The sequence below is a fragment of the Micromesistius poutassou genome (assembly GCF_964030765.1).
Source record: "Micromesistius poutassou genome assembly, chromosome: 20".
Classification (NCBI taxonomy): Eukaryota; Metazoa; Chordata; class Actinopteri; order Gadiformes; family Gadidae; genus Micromesistius; species Micromesistius poutassou.
Window position 1 is genome coordinate 9,858,941 of NC_140290.1, and position 12,535 is coordinate 9,871,475.

General features: G+C 46.3%; 3 protein-coding genes across 3 annotated transcripts; 2 read left to right on the forward strand and 1 right to left on the reverse strand.

Annotated features, from left to right (window-relative positions):
• Positions 1-858: 858 nt before the first annotated feature.
• On the forward strand, positions 859-1,551 carry cldn35 (claudin 35; the record flags this gene model as incomplete). Its single annotated transcript, XM_084485067.1, has 1 exon — positions 859-1,551. One exon carries the CDS (start codon positions 859-861, stop codon positions 1,549-1,551), a length of 693 nt encoding a protein of 230 aa, XP_084341193.1.
• Positions 1,552-2,138: 587 nt separating this feature from the next.
• Positions 2,139-3,867, reverse strand: airim (AFG2 interacting ribosome maturation factor). Its single transcript, XM_084485069.1, has 4 exons — positions 3,379-3,867; positions 2,955-3,134; positions 2,509-2,627; positions 2,139-2,366 (listed from the first exon to the last, which is right to left on the reverse strand). The coding sequence occupies exons 1-4, from the start codon at positions 3,657-3,659 to the stop codon at positions 2,320-2,322; spliced, it is 627 nt and encodes a 208-aa protein (XP_084341195.1). The 5' UTR covers positions 3,660-3,867; the 3' UTR covers positions 2,139-2,319.
• A 149-nt stretch (positions 3,868-4,016) lies between these two features.
• Positions 4,017-11,231, forward strand: LOC311365504 (borealin-like). Its single transcript, XM_084485061.1, has 10 exons — positions 4,017-4,210; positions 4,840-4,968; positions 5,701-5,741; positions 5,855-5,927; positions 6,086-6,150; positions 6,535-6,608; positions 7,052-7,150; positions 10,090-10,219; positions 10,710-10,811; positions 10,896-11,231. Exons 1-10 carry the CDS (start codon positions 4,120-4,122, stop codon positions 10,932-10,934), a joined length of 843 nt encoding a protein of 280 aa, XP_084341187.1. The 5' UTR covers positions 4,017-4,119; the 3' UTR covers positions 10,935-11,231.
• The last annotated feature ends 1,304 nt before the right edge of the window (positions 11,232-12,535 follow it).

The window sequence follows — 12,535 nt, forward strand, 5'->3', positions numbered from 1 at the left end:
TCTGCGTGTGTTATTTATTATTTAACACGTGTAGAAACATTTTACGTTGGGTTCGGACGGTCCAGCATCACTATTGTTAAATTCTTGAGTGAGCGTGTCTGTCCCCCAGTTTGGCGCCTGAGTTCGGTATCAGGTGATACCAGCACGGTGAGCTCTCTACCTTTGGTAAGACTACACCTCAGCCGGACCCGAGCGTGGCAGGTGACCACAGGCTGTGATGGGCTGGCGGAAGGTTCTGGAGCTCCACGGGTCAGTGACGGAACGGCAAAAGAATAATTTCAGCATCAAAGCCCAGCGGGCCTAGTGCAAACACCGAAAGACACCTCGACCGGACCGATCCAGCGGGGACTGGTGCCGGACTGTGGCGGAACCGCTATTGCCTGATCAATAATTAACTTCAATCAATAATTCACTTCAACGTTATTGTACAATCTGTCTCAACTGTTTTGAAAGAAACGGGGAAGAGAAAGTGGGTGAGAGACCCCAGCCTCCAGAGGGAGAGGGGTGGTGATAAAAGAAGACAAGAGGATCACTACCTGTGGAGAGAAGAGCGGCGATACAAAGGAAAAGTACAGAATAGGAACACTGACCTCACATTGCTGACCCCCCCGATGTAAATACTACAGGGAAAGGTCAGCACTGAAAACAACGCTAGAGCAGGTTGTAGTTTGGAAGAACTACAGCTTGAGACCACAGGGAAGGGCATACTACTGTGCACTGGTAATCTGGTGGGAACCACCAACCCCAACCAGAAGCACCAACCCCTGACCAGAACCACCCTTAACAGTAGAAGAAGCAGAGAAGAAGGTCAAAGTGCCTCCACCAGCCCCAGAGAGAGAAGGGGGGACGTGCTCCATCATGGTGAACACGGGCATGCAGCTGATCAGCTTCACCTGCGCTGTGACGGGCTGGATCATGGCCATCGCCGTGACCACGCTACCCCAGTGGAAGGTGTCGGCCTTCATCGCCAGCAACATCCTCACCTCCGAGGTCAAGTGGGAGGGCATCTGGATGAACTGCGTGTACCAGACCACGGGCCACATGCAGTGCAAGACCTACGACTCCATGCTGGCCCTGCCGCCCGACATCCAGGCCGCGCGCGCCCTCATGTGCGTGGCCATCTTCATGGGCTGGCTCTCCTGCACCGTGTCCTGCTGCGGCATGAAGTGCACCACCTGCGCGGGCGACGACCGCCGCGCCAAGGCCGGCATCGCGCTGTCCGGGGGCATCCTGTTCATCGTCACGGGGCTGTGCGTGCTGGTGCCCGTGTCCTGGATCGCCAACACGGTGATCCAGGACTTCTACAACCCGGCGGTGCCCACCATGCACAAGCGGGAGCTGGGCCAGGCCATCTACCTGGGCTGGGCCTCGGCCGTCCTGCTGATGATCAGCGGCGCCGTGCTCAGCTTCACGTGTCCCCACATGGAGCAGAGCGTGGGATACCGCCGCGGCTACATGGGGCGGAGCTTCGCCAACACGCCCGCCACGGCGCCGGACCCCCCGAAGCCCATCGTCAACAACTACAGCCTGCCGATGAAGGAGTACGTTTAGACGTTTTGGGACTAGTGGGGGGGGGTAAGGGAGGGAGGAGGTAGGGATTGAAAATGGGGGGTGGGGGGGAGGAGGGAGAGGGGGGCGTTGGGACTGGGTAGAAGGGTTCTTAATTTTAAGTAAGGAATGGGTTACTGGTTTTCTGTATGTTGTGCTTCATAACTTTTATATATTTATTCAAATTGTTGCCTTTTTCTTCACTGTGATATTCACCGTTGTGCTCTGAACATTTGATGAGAGGAAAACTCTAATTTCCCTGATCAGTTTCTCTGGGCTCGGTTCTGAGGGTCTTCTGTTTGTCCCTTCACATTCAGTTAATTAAAAACTTTGGTTAAGATGAAATTACACTTAAACTACCCGAACGGGAATTACACTAACGGGATTCCCAGAGCATGCATCAATACTTGATTTGTTCCACTTCAATCCTGGTGTGTGTGTGTGTGTGTGTGTGTGTGTGTTCTAGAATTTCCTCACATAAATACACAATGATGTTAAGTATCTATTTCCAACAGAACACAATAAAGTGACAATAAAATGAAACAGTTTTTCTGAGAAAAACTTTATTCCAGCCATGGAATTATTAGAACAGTGTTTAAGAAATTGTCCTTTTTTCCTTTCACATCGCCCGGAAAAACCCAATGACATTTTACATTTTTGTCCATCCATATACAAAATTCCAGCTTAGAGAAGAATCCAATCTCACATCGGATTCGGATCAATGTAAACGTGGGTAAACAATGGATTTTCTTCCCAGGTGACACATTCTTCTTACTCTTTTTGTGTCTCCACAAAGAAAGAGACCCGGAAAAGGGTATCTGAAATAGGACAAACAATAAATTAAAACTTAATGTGCTGTATCGTCAGCAAATACCCATTTTGGTTTAACTAAAAGACCCATATCATTGCCGACTACGTGTGATGCTGTTAACTGTGCACCGAGTTGTTAGTATTTTTTACCTGTGATATATTCCTCGCCACTAGGTGTCTCTAGAGACTCCCATCTCTCGGGAATTGATTCCAGTAGGGAGAGATCGTCGGGCATCAGGCTGTTTAACAAAGTCTTTCTCTTCAGAAATCTGAACACACGGATCAGGAAATATGACTTGATTTCATTTTAATTGGCATTTTAACTTAATATTTGTTTTCATGATTTGGTGGTTCTCAGTCTACAATAAGAGTGTCTTAAGGTAGATTTAGGGACAACAAAAAACTTAAATAAACATAACATAAAAAAATTCTCAGAATCATACCAGTCTACTCCGAATACAAACATTCAATTACATGCAAAGGGTGAACAAATCGCTATTGACCAATGAGTCAAATTGACATGTTATAATAACATAACAAACAAGACACACACATGCATTATTCCTCAATAAAATAAGACGTCAACACAAGGATACTGTTGTTTGTAGTAAAGCTCTGTATTCTGTAGCCACTCCAGCATGTCTGCGATGGAGGGGGCGACAGGAGACCTCTGGGTGCAGGTGTATAGATCCAGGGTGTCTGCGTCCCTCTCATACAGCTGAAAGGCTGCCGTGAGCTGGTTACTGTGAGAGTCCCTCACAGACTGCAGCAAAACCCTAACACATAGGGAAAGCATGCTTTAGCCTATTGAGGTAGCAGAAAACTTACAAAACAGTGAAATACATCCACTTATCAGTATTATTTTAAGAGAGGAAATTGACAGTTGACTAAAAAGACTTGACTAAAATAAGAAAGAATATATACACTAGAAAGTTGAGTTAGACATTTATATATTTGGGCAACATTACTCAAGACCTAAATTCATTCATAACGTGTTTTACGCATTATTACAACTCTTACAGTTTCTCATTGAGTTTCTCCAGCACTATATCCAATGCCAGGGTAAGCTTGTAATGCAGACGCTGCTGTAGGTCAGGGAAGGCTTGGAGTGGTGTGTTGGAGATGTTCACGTTGGAGAGAGCTCGCAGCTGCTGAGCCAGGTTTCCCACAGACCCGACCAAAGGGGTGCACTCGGCCAACACAGAGTGCCATGTTTTCTGATTGGTTTCCAAGTGCTGAAAACTTTTCCTCAAAGCTTGTTGGAGAGCAAAGGACGAAGGCATCGACATTTCACTGGACATTCACCCATGTGATGTTTTAAGACACAATATTTAGACTACGGGGATACGGTTATGCATTTCTAATAAAAAAAATAATACTAATAGATACTACTGATACTGATACTACTACGTACTGAATAATACGTTTGCAAAACACGTAACTACTGCCTGGATGTATAATATGAATTTATCACAACGAGCTCACGTTGCTTTCTCCTGCAGGGTCCAGTTTCCGGGCTCCGGATGTCAACATCCTTCGCGATTGGTCGGTCGACAACCGGAAGCGGATATTGCGTATCCCAGCAGTCGCTTGTGATTGGCTGATCACGTCTATCACTGTGCGCGCAGATTTCAAATCGCTTTGTGGAGCAGTCAGTTGAGAGGTTCGCAGCAGCCAGTCGGATATTCTTCACGCTACCAGTGAATATAGCTCGGTGAAGACCACCATATCACCTCTCAGGGTTCATATATCCCGGCGGACATGGCTCCCCAGAAGAGGACCACGAAACAAGCCAAGCCCAACCCGAGGCAGGCCAAACTCGACGCCTTCGTGGAGGACTTCGACGCAGAGGGTAACGTTGGCCTGTTGGTTTTTCGTGGCTACTTCGGTCGCAACGTCAACATGCGCAGCCGCAGTCACGTTAGCGCTCGACTATTAAAGTATCGCAAAGAACGAGGGTATTTAGGTTTGAAATGGGACACAGTACTCTATCATATAAGGCAAACGTAGGGGGAATGTGAGATATGATGACTTGTGGCTGCGTGAAGTTGGAGGTGTAGATGGCACGATGGCAAATATTAGGGGGAACATGCACTACTTAACTTGTTAGTGCATGTTACTAAACTAATTCAGTAGTGCATATTCACACTTGTGAACTATCATGTCATGGCCTGTTAAGTTTTACACTTTGACTATGATGTTATAACGTCCTGCTCCAAACAGCCGACTTCCTATTTTTTTTCTCTCCAATTGCCATTACTCATATTGTATACATTCGATGCATTTTCTGTATCAATTGATTATTTGTATATCAATACAATCAATATTTGTTTATCAATTATTTATACTTGTCATTTCTACTATGGTTCTTGACTGGCACCCACATTTCACAGCCAGGATTAATAAATTACCATCATGTCTCTTATACTTGATTAAGTGTGTGTCCATACATAACTTAGAGCACGTGTGTTGCGTCTCCAGTGAAGGCCAGGGTTCTGCATCTCAAGGAGCAGCAGAACCAACTGCTGACGGAGATTGACAACAGATTCAACATGGCCATCATCAAGCTTCCCAAGACCGTCAGGCAGATGAACTGGCTGCTCTACTTCAGTAAGGACATGCTTGGTACCTTTTGGGGTCACGGTAAAGGGGTTAGCAGCTTGGTAAAGAGGGGGTTTGGTAGATGGTGTTATCGATGTCAGACTACCTTTTCCGAGGTAGTCTGATGTCACGGTGTGGGGCAGATTTTATATACATTGCTTATAATAACACTGATAACAGTTACACAATGACAGTATTAAAAACTATCATGAAGTTGTCTTGGCTCGCAACCATGTGGATAACCCTCTTTCCTAAAACTCTCATCCAAAACACATTTTTCACACTACTTAGTGTTCAAATTAGCAGTGGGTTCACTGGCTAACCCTCCCCATTTTACTAACTGGTCTTATGTAGATCTGCCTTTATAAGCTATATCAAAATATGCCCTCTAGTGAAATGGTAAATGGTCCTCATTTATATAGTGCTTTTATCCAAAGCGCTTTACAGTGTTGACTGACATTCACCCATTCATGCACACATTCACACACCGGCGGCGGAGTCAACCACGCAGGGCGACAGCCAGCTTGTCAGGAGCAATTAGGGTGAGGCGTCTTGCTCAGAGACACCACGACATTCAGCTAGGAGGATCCGGGGATTGAACCAGCAACCTTCTGGTTACCAGCCAACCCGCTCTACATCCTGAGCTAATGCTGCCCCCTAGTGACATTGGGCGTGTCACCCAGATGAATGATGGATGGATAGATAGATAACAGTATGGTGTCTCTACTCCCCTCCCTTCAGACCCAGAGCAACCTAAATCCCCAGAAGTGGACGACTCAAAGGTACGTTCACCCTCTGTATCAACATCACAACATCTTCAGTATGTATCATAACTAAGAGAGTGACTGTTCTCTCCACGTGTAACACTCTGATTGTTGTATCTGTCTGGGTTCAGAGAGAAAAGGTTGCTGAACTGGAGAACGTTATGGCTGAGAACCACTTGGCCGCTCCTAAAACGCTCAAAAAGGGTAAGTGGCCGCCTGCTCCTCAATGACGTACATCTGTACTCTTTAGCATCTTGACTTGTATTGTAAATGCGTGTTCAAAATAACAGGCGAGTTCAGAGCTCTGTAGCGCTCAGGTCTTTACAATTTCTGATGACCTCATCCCTCCATCTGTCCAATAGCCTCAAAGAAGGCCAAGTCTAGTTCAGAAGACGAGAACACGGCACCTCAGACCACGACCAAGAAGGTAGGTAGAGCTTCACCTCAACCGGTCCTCTGCCCACGTTCCTAGTGGACAGAGAGGGGGCACATCCAATCCTATTGGATATCTATTCAATAGAAACCACAGACTGGTTCAAACCACTTAATCCTGGGATCTGTAGTTCGCTGGAAGGCTTGGGTCACTCCACACAGGAAATGGGTGACGTTGCACCGGAAGGAAGGGTGTCTTAAACGTCTCAGATTGATTTTGCCTGCTTATAGTAGTATTGCTACAAAGTACCATCACCCTTTTCTGACTACATTGTTTACCTTGTCTTAGTACCATCAACATGTTTGTGTTTATAAATGATAAAGAACCAGATACAGGTAGTTGGGGTATGGTCTGATCTCTGGTTCTTCTCTCCTCCAGGGCAAGTCCAAGAGGCCCCCCGTCACCTCCAAGAAGACCAGGGTCCAGTCAGTCCTCGGGGAGACCGCCAGGAAGTAAGGACATTTTTGGTAGTTACTTGCAACACAGAATTTAGGTGCACCAATTTCTGTAGATATTAATGCGAGTCTCGAGTCAGAACATATTTCAGACAATTGACATAGCTGTAACTACTACTCAAGCTAATGGAGATTGTTAATGGGAAAACGCAGATATAAATGTCGCCACTTTTACATTTGTCACTATGAGGAATGCTTATATGTCGGATCACTTTAGCAACGCTAGCATGTTTCCGGGTCTCGATTGGGATCCACCTTTCCAACAGTAGCATTATGCTCACAAGTTTCTTTGTCTTACCTGGGATCCGCTGTTACAACGGCAGCGTCCTACTAAGATATTCCCTTAGATGCACTCTACCAACAGTAGACGAATGCAGACATGTTTCCGAACTTGCACTGTGGGAGCACAATGCCAACATATATGTGTGTGTGTACCTCAGGTCTACCAGGAAGAATTTGGTCACTCCTGCCAGAAGCATGCTGGACTCTTCTGTGATGATGGGCGCCACTCCTCTCATCACACCCCGCTTCGACCCCAGGTGAGACACACCTTTTATAACCTCTACATGTTGTAGCATGCTAACTGCCGCAGCTATAACTGACGAGACCCTACTGGCCAGATATTGTGTAGTTGTGTAAACTGATGTGGAATCGGGGCAGGATACTCTAGTGGTTGAGGTGTTCGACTTCCAGTTGGAAGGTACTGGATTCAGTCCTCAGTCTAACCTGCAGGCATCCTTGAGCAAGAGTCGCCCTAAACCCTACCTGCTCCTTAATATTTGGATTCAGGAGATGTTAAGTTTCCTTATTGGTTGTCTTACTGACCAGTAGATGTTAAGGTTTCTTATTAGTGGCCTAACTGACCAGTAGATGTTAAGAAGTTTTCTTATTGGTGGTCTAACTCAGTGGTTCTCAACCTTTTTTCAGTGATGTACCCCCTGTGAAATATTTTTTCAGCCAAGTACCCCCTAACCAGCGCAAAGCATTTTTGTTTTGGCCTCCTTTGCCTCTTGTCCCTCTGTGTTTTCAAAATAAATTGAATAGCCTACTGAATATAAAATTAATTTTATAAACTTATACTTTTTCCTGAAATATTTATTAAATACAAAAGTCAATAACAGGACAAACTAATACAACGAGACATAACTACTTGTATAGGTAGTTTATTTAAGTTTAAACATATTTGACAACATATTACCTACACAAAAATAGACAGACTCGCTCTCTTTTTCTCTCGCTCTCTCTCACTCCCCCTCACTCTCTCTGCGCATACTGGTTTAAATAAAGAACAACAATAAACAAATGCTGAGTGCTGATCAAGAGTTTTGTGCAAGAAATATAAGGTCCCGACTCTTGTCACTTGACTTGTCGCTTGACTCTTGTCTGTTGTCTTGTAGTGTTCTGGGGCCTCATTTATAAAGGTCTCTGCGCACGAAAAATGTTGCGGAAACAGGGATGAAATGATCTTTCACCGCCAACGTCGTGATTTATAGAAAAATTCCTTGCGGAAAAGAGTGCGCAGTTCTACGCATCCTTTCACCCTGGAGTAAAGGGTGCCAGGTCCCGCAAAGTTTTTCAAACAGTGATCTCCAGAGACGACAACAGAAAATTGGTGGAGATAATGCACCATATCGGTTTGCAATCTGCCAATAACGCCAAAAGAAGAAGAACACGCTACCTCCCGACATAGACATCTGATATAAGATGTCTATGCCTCCCGATACCCAACGCACATTGCGCACCACATACTATGACTTCAGATTTATTTATTCATTTTATAAAAAGCACCCATTATGAAATATGAATTAAGGCAATATTATGTTCAACACACTACAACCCATTCAAATCACAATCCTCGGCCAGACCAACTGTATCACTTAAGTTGTATTAATTTTCCTGATACATATATATGTAGGCCTACATTAAATTAGCCTATAGGACATTGTAATTAATTATCATATTGGCACAAGGCCAATAAATAATGCTCCTGTTGGCCTCTGTATTCTAACGGGCTAAAATATGGCAGCTTTGGAATTGCTCGAGAATTTAGCGAGGGGTATGAGACGCGAGCGAGTGTAATGCATGCGTGTGTTCCCGTGTAATGATAGGTCAGCAAAGGCTCCTTATATACTAGGAATATTCATTGATTAATTAGCATTGACCTTATAAGGACTATTATGGGACAAACTTGGGAGGAGCATGGCGCTCGTGCACGCACGCCAAATTCAACGCAAGTTGGTATTTATAACGAGAAGAGTGCGTACAGCTGTGCGCCACACGGTTTTATAAATCTGAATATTTTTGTGCGTACGCACATTCTGAGGTTTGGGCGTACGCAATGTTTTAGGGAGGGTTTTACGCCAAGTTTTATAAATGAGGCCCCTGTTTTATAAGTGAGGCCCCACTAGCAGACAGCCGCGCTGCCGCGGGTGTGTTTTTCCACATTTGAATATTAATTTTCACTGTCTGTCTGTTTTTCAAAACTATTCGAATATATGTGCGAATTTAGAATATTTTTCCAAAATGATTTGGCGACCCCCAGAAATCATCTCGCGACCCCAATTGGGGTCGGGACCCCAAGGTCGAGAATGGCTGGTCTAACTGACCAGTAATGTTACTGTGTGTTCACACAGGGGCGACACATTTCAATGCAAAGTGAACGTAGAGACGTGTATCGGGCAAAATTTGTCGCAGCAAAAACCTGCGGCAAGATTTGATTGACGGGCGACAGTTTTCCCAGTCACGGGCGAGCACGTTCACATGGATTTGCAGCGCGACTGCACGACAAAATTTCGCAGAAGTTGAAATATTTGAACTTCTCCGCGGCATTCGCGTGGGACAGCCAATCAGCGTTCACTCCCTGTGGGTAACGTAAAACAGCCAATCACCGTTCAACCGGCTGGGCCAACCGTTCCCTGCACTCCCCAGTGAACCGCAGCTTGGAGGAGAAAGTGATTGTTTCCGTTTGCGACTCCCGGAGCTATATATATATATATATATATATATATATATATATATATCAATATATCACGGCACAAAGCGGTGTGTGCCTCCGGATTATATTATTAACCCATAAATGACGGGCATTCCGACGTCGCTCCCTCTTCCACAACAGGTATAGACATGCAATGGTGGTTATCTCGGCAATGGTTGAGAATGAATTGGCAAAAACACTCCGCGACAAAATTCGCCCCGCGACACGTTTCAATGTGCGGTGTGAACACACAGTTACGCACAGCGACAGATTTAGATTTGTCGTGTGGCAACATTCGCCTGTTTGTGCGAACAGGCGAAAAGTGTGTCTTTTGGTGTGAACGCACAGTTAAGGTTTCTTTTTGGTGGTCTGACCAGTAGATGTTAAGAGGTTTCTTATTGGTGGTCTGACCAGTAGATGTTCAGGTTTCGGATTGGTGCGCTAAACTGGTCTCCTACCGAGCAGCAGCACAGCAGGAGGTCTGATAAGTGGTTGTGGTTGCAGGCTTCCTAAGACCCCTGGGGTGAGGGGCCCCCGCCACAAGGAGAGGATCTACAGCATCTCCGTCAACGGTTCTCCCATACAGTCCAGCGCCAAGGACCTCCTCATCAACGTTACCACCGTCGACGGAGAGGTGTGGCTTCACATGGCTCATGGACGGTCCTTTCATTCTGGTTTAACATAAACGCTACTGTGACTCCAACCACATTAATAAATTACTGTTTTTTTTTTTTAAATAAAACTATTCACATAGTACTTTAGTAGTGATGACAGGGAGGTCTTGTAGCTTGATTAATGTCCTGTATCATAATTCACTCTTAAGTCACTCAATGACACCATTGTGTCAGATGTGTATTTGTAGACTCTGCTCCCTGTTGAACTGCCACTGCCAAAAAGTTGCCGCCTTCAAATTGGTTCTACGCCTTTTAAATATTGAAATAAACATGGCTGTTTGAGACGCCGTCGGGCAGCAAAGAAGCCAAGCTCATTTACATATTTAAAGGGTGTGTGTGTGTGTGTGTGTGTGTGTGTGTGTGTGTGTGTGTGTGTGTGTGTGTGTGTGTGTGTGTGTGTGTGTGTGTGTGTGTGTGTGTGTGTGTGTGTGTGTGTGTGTGTGTGTGTAGGAAATCCAGCTGCTGGCCAGCCAGATGGACAGTGTGGACCTGTCGTCGCTGGACCTGTCGTCGCTGGACCTGTCGGCCCTCCAGGGACTCAGCCGCCTGCAGGTAGACTGGAGGAGACTGTTGATACAGCTGACTTCTGTTGATCCACTGGGAACTAACACCGGCCTCTCTTCCTTCCTTCTGCAGAGTCACCTGGCAACCCTGCAGCAGGCAACCCTGTCGTGAGCAGGGAGCTTGAATGGACCTCGACGGACGCAGACTTGTAAATAGTGTATCTGCTGTACTTTCTTTGGAAAACTTTGGAGCGACCATCCTCGTGCATCAAACTCCGCAGAGCTGAAAATATTGATCATCTGTTCACTTATACCTTGTATAGATTATTTGGTCATCTGGATTCATTAACGTGAATGTATTAACTTTTTTTCAGGTGTTTTTAGAAATGTTATGTGCTTTCTGTATGGAGTGCATTATGGGTATCCCGTGATACCTTTGACCACCAGCAGATGGCAGTCTTGTATTAAAAGGTTAAAAAGGGTAAACTGTGTCTCGTCCGTTCCTAACGCACAAAAAAACACGACATGCACCTTTAGGGCTGATTTAAGTAGTTCTATGAATATCGGAAAGAAGGGAATTTCAGTGTAGTCAGATTGACATGCTTAAGACATTCTGAAGTGCATGACTGCATTAGAAACGCTAATTGCACCTGCAATACAGGCCTCCAGCCTATGCCAAAACCCCTGATCACTTTCACTTTGGTTTTGCACTAGCTGACTCATAGGTGTGGACGTACAACTGGATCCTTTCCCATGCGCCTATCGATACCGAACAACCAGTTTTATCCTGAACGCCTATCAACAGCATGTTCATCTCCATTAAGCTCTGTCCGTTCCGTGGCTTATTTTGCCAACAAGACAATGGTGATTCATGCGGAGGCGACTTAAGCGGCAGAGGGGGCGCCTGCTGGCAGCCGCACCTGTGCAACTTTGTGCGCCGTCACGCCGCACGGCCGACCGAGGCTCGTTAAGTGTGATGGGTATGTCAGGGGGCGTCTGACCCTGCAAGGTCTGGGCCAAGACCAGACGGCCATAGCGCACTACACCAATCCCAAATGCGCTGCCCTGTGTCATCATCGTAGGCCACCGCGGCCGTTATGCAAACTTTGGCCCCCAGGACCTCGCGAGTGCAACCCGCCCCTTAAACCCTCATCTGCTGTCTCTTTATGCGGGGAGAGACTGTCGCAGGCGGAGGTAGCGTTCACCCCGGTGTCCCCCCGCTGTGACAGATGTTGCGGTCAGCGGTGCGTGCCGGAGGTGTAGCTCCCTCGCCGCCGTGACTGCGCGGCACACCTGCTCCACTTAACCATCAAATACCCCTGGATCCGGCTGCCTGCCGCCCGTTGTGTGTGGCTCTTTTCGTATTGCTCTAGGTGGTTGGAAAATTGCTATTTTGCACGGATGGCTTGGTTTCCAGTGAGGCAGGGACAGGTGCTCTGTGTGGATGTGGATGATTCTAAGGTCAAACAGCGACCCCCGCTTCATAAATCATCCGTGGAGACGAATCGAGATGGATCTGGGGTGGGGGCGGTAGACGTTCCGTGACGTTATCTCGCAGAGGGAGAGCAAAGTTATCACAGAAGTTATCGCATAAGTTCCCTTCTGATCCCTTCTGGTTAGTGGGCCCACGTGATTGGGATGCAGCGGTTTCGCCGGCAGGCTGACGCCACGCTGTTATTCAGTTACGTTATGATCCAGTTAAAAGGAGATCCTTGGATACACGATAATCAATCTTTTGGTGGTGCTTTAAGAGTCCCCTGGTCTTGGCACTGT

Coding starts and splice junctions, on each gene's coding strand:
- airim (XM_084485069.1), bottom strand. CDS start 3,659: ATGTCCAGTGAAATGTCGATGCCTTCGTCCTTTGCTCTCCAACAAGCT. Junction 3,135..3,378: donor GAGAAACTCAATGAGAAACT/GTAAGAGTTGTA, acceptor CCTATGTGTTAG/GGTTTTGCTGCAGTCTGTGA. Junction 2,367..2,508: donor TGGCGAGGAATATATCACAG/GTAAAAAATACT, acceptor GTCCTATTTCAG/ATACCCTTTTCCGGGTCTCT.
- LOC311365504 (XM_084485061.1), top strand. CDS start 4,120: ATGGCTCCCCAGAAGAGGACCACGAAACAAGCCAAGCCCAACCCGAGG. Junction 5,742..5,854: donor CAGAAGTGGACGACTCAAAG/GTACGTTCACCC, acceptor GTCTGGGTTCAG/AGAGAAAAGGTTGCTGAACT. Junction 6,151..6,534: donor CTCAGACCACGACCAAGAAG/GTAGGTAGAGCT, acceptor TCTCTCCTCCAG/GGCAAGTCCAAGAGGCCCCC.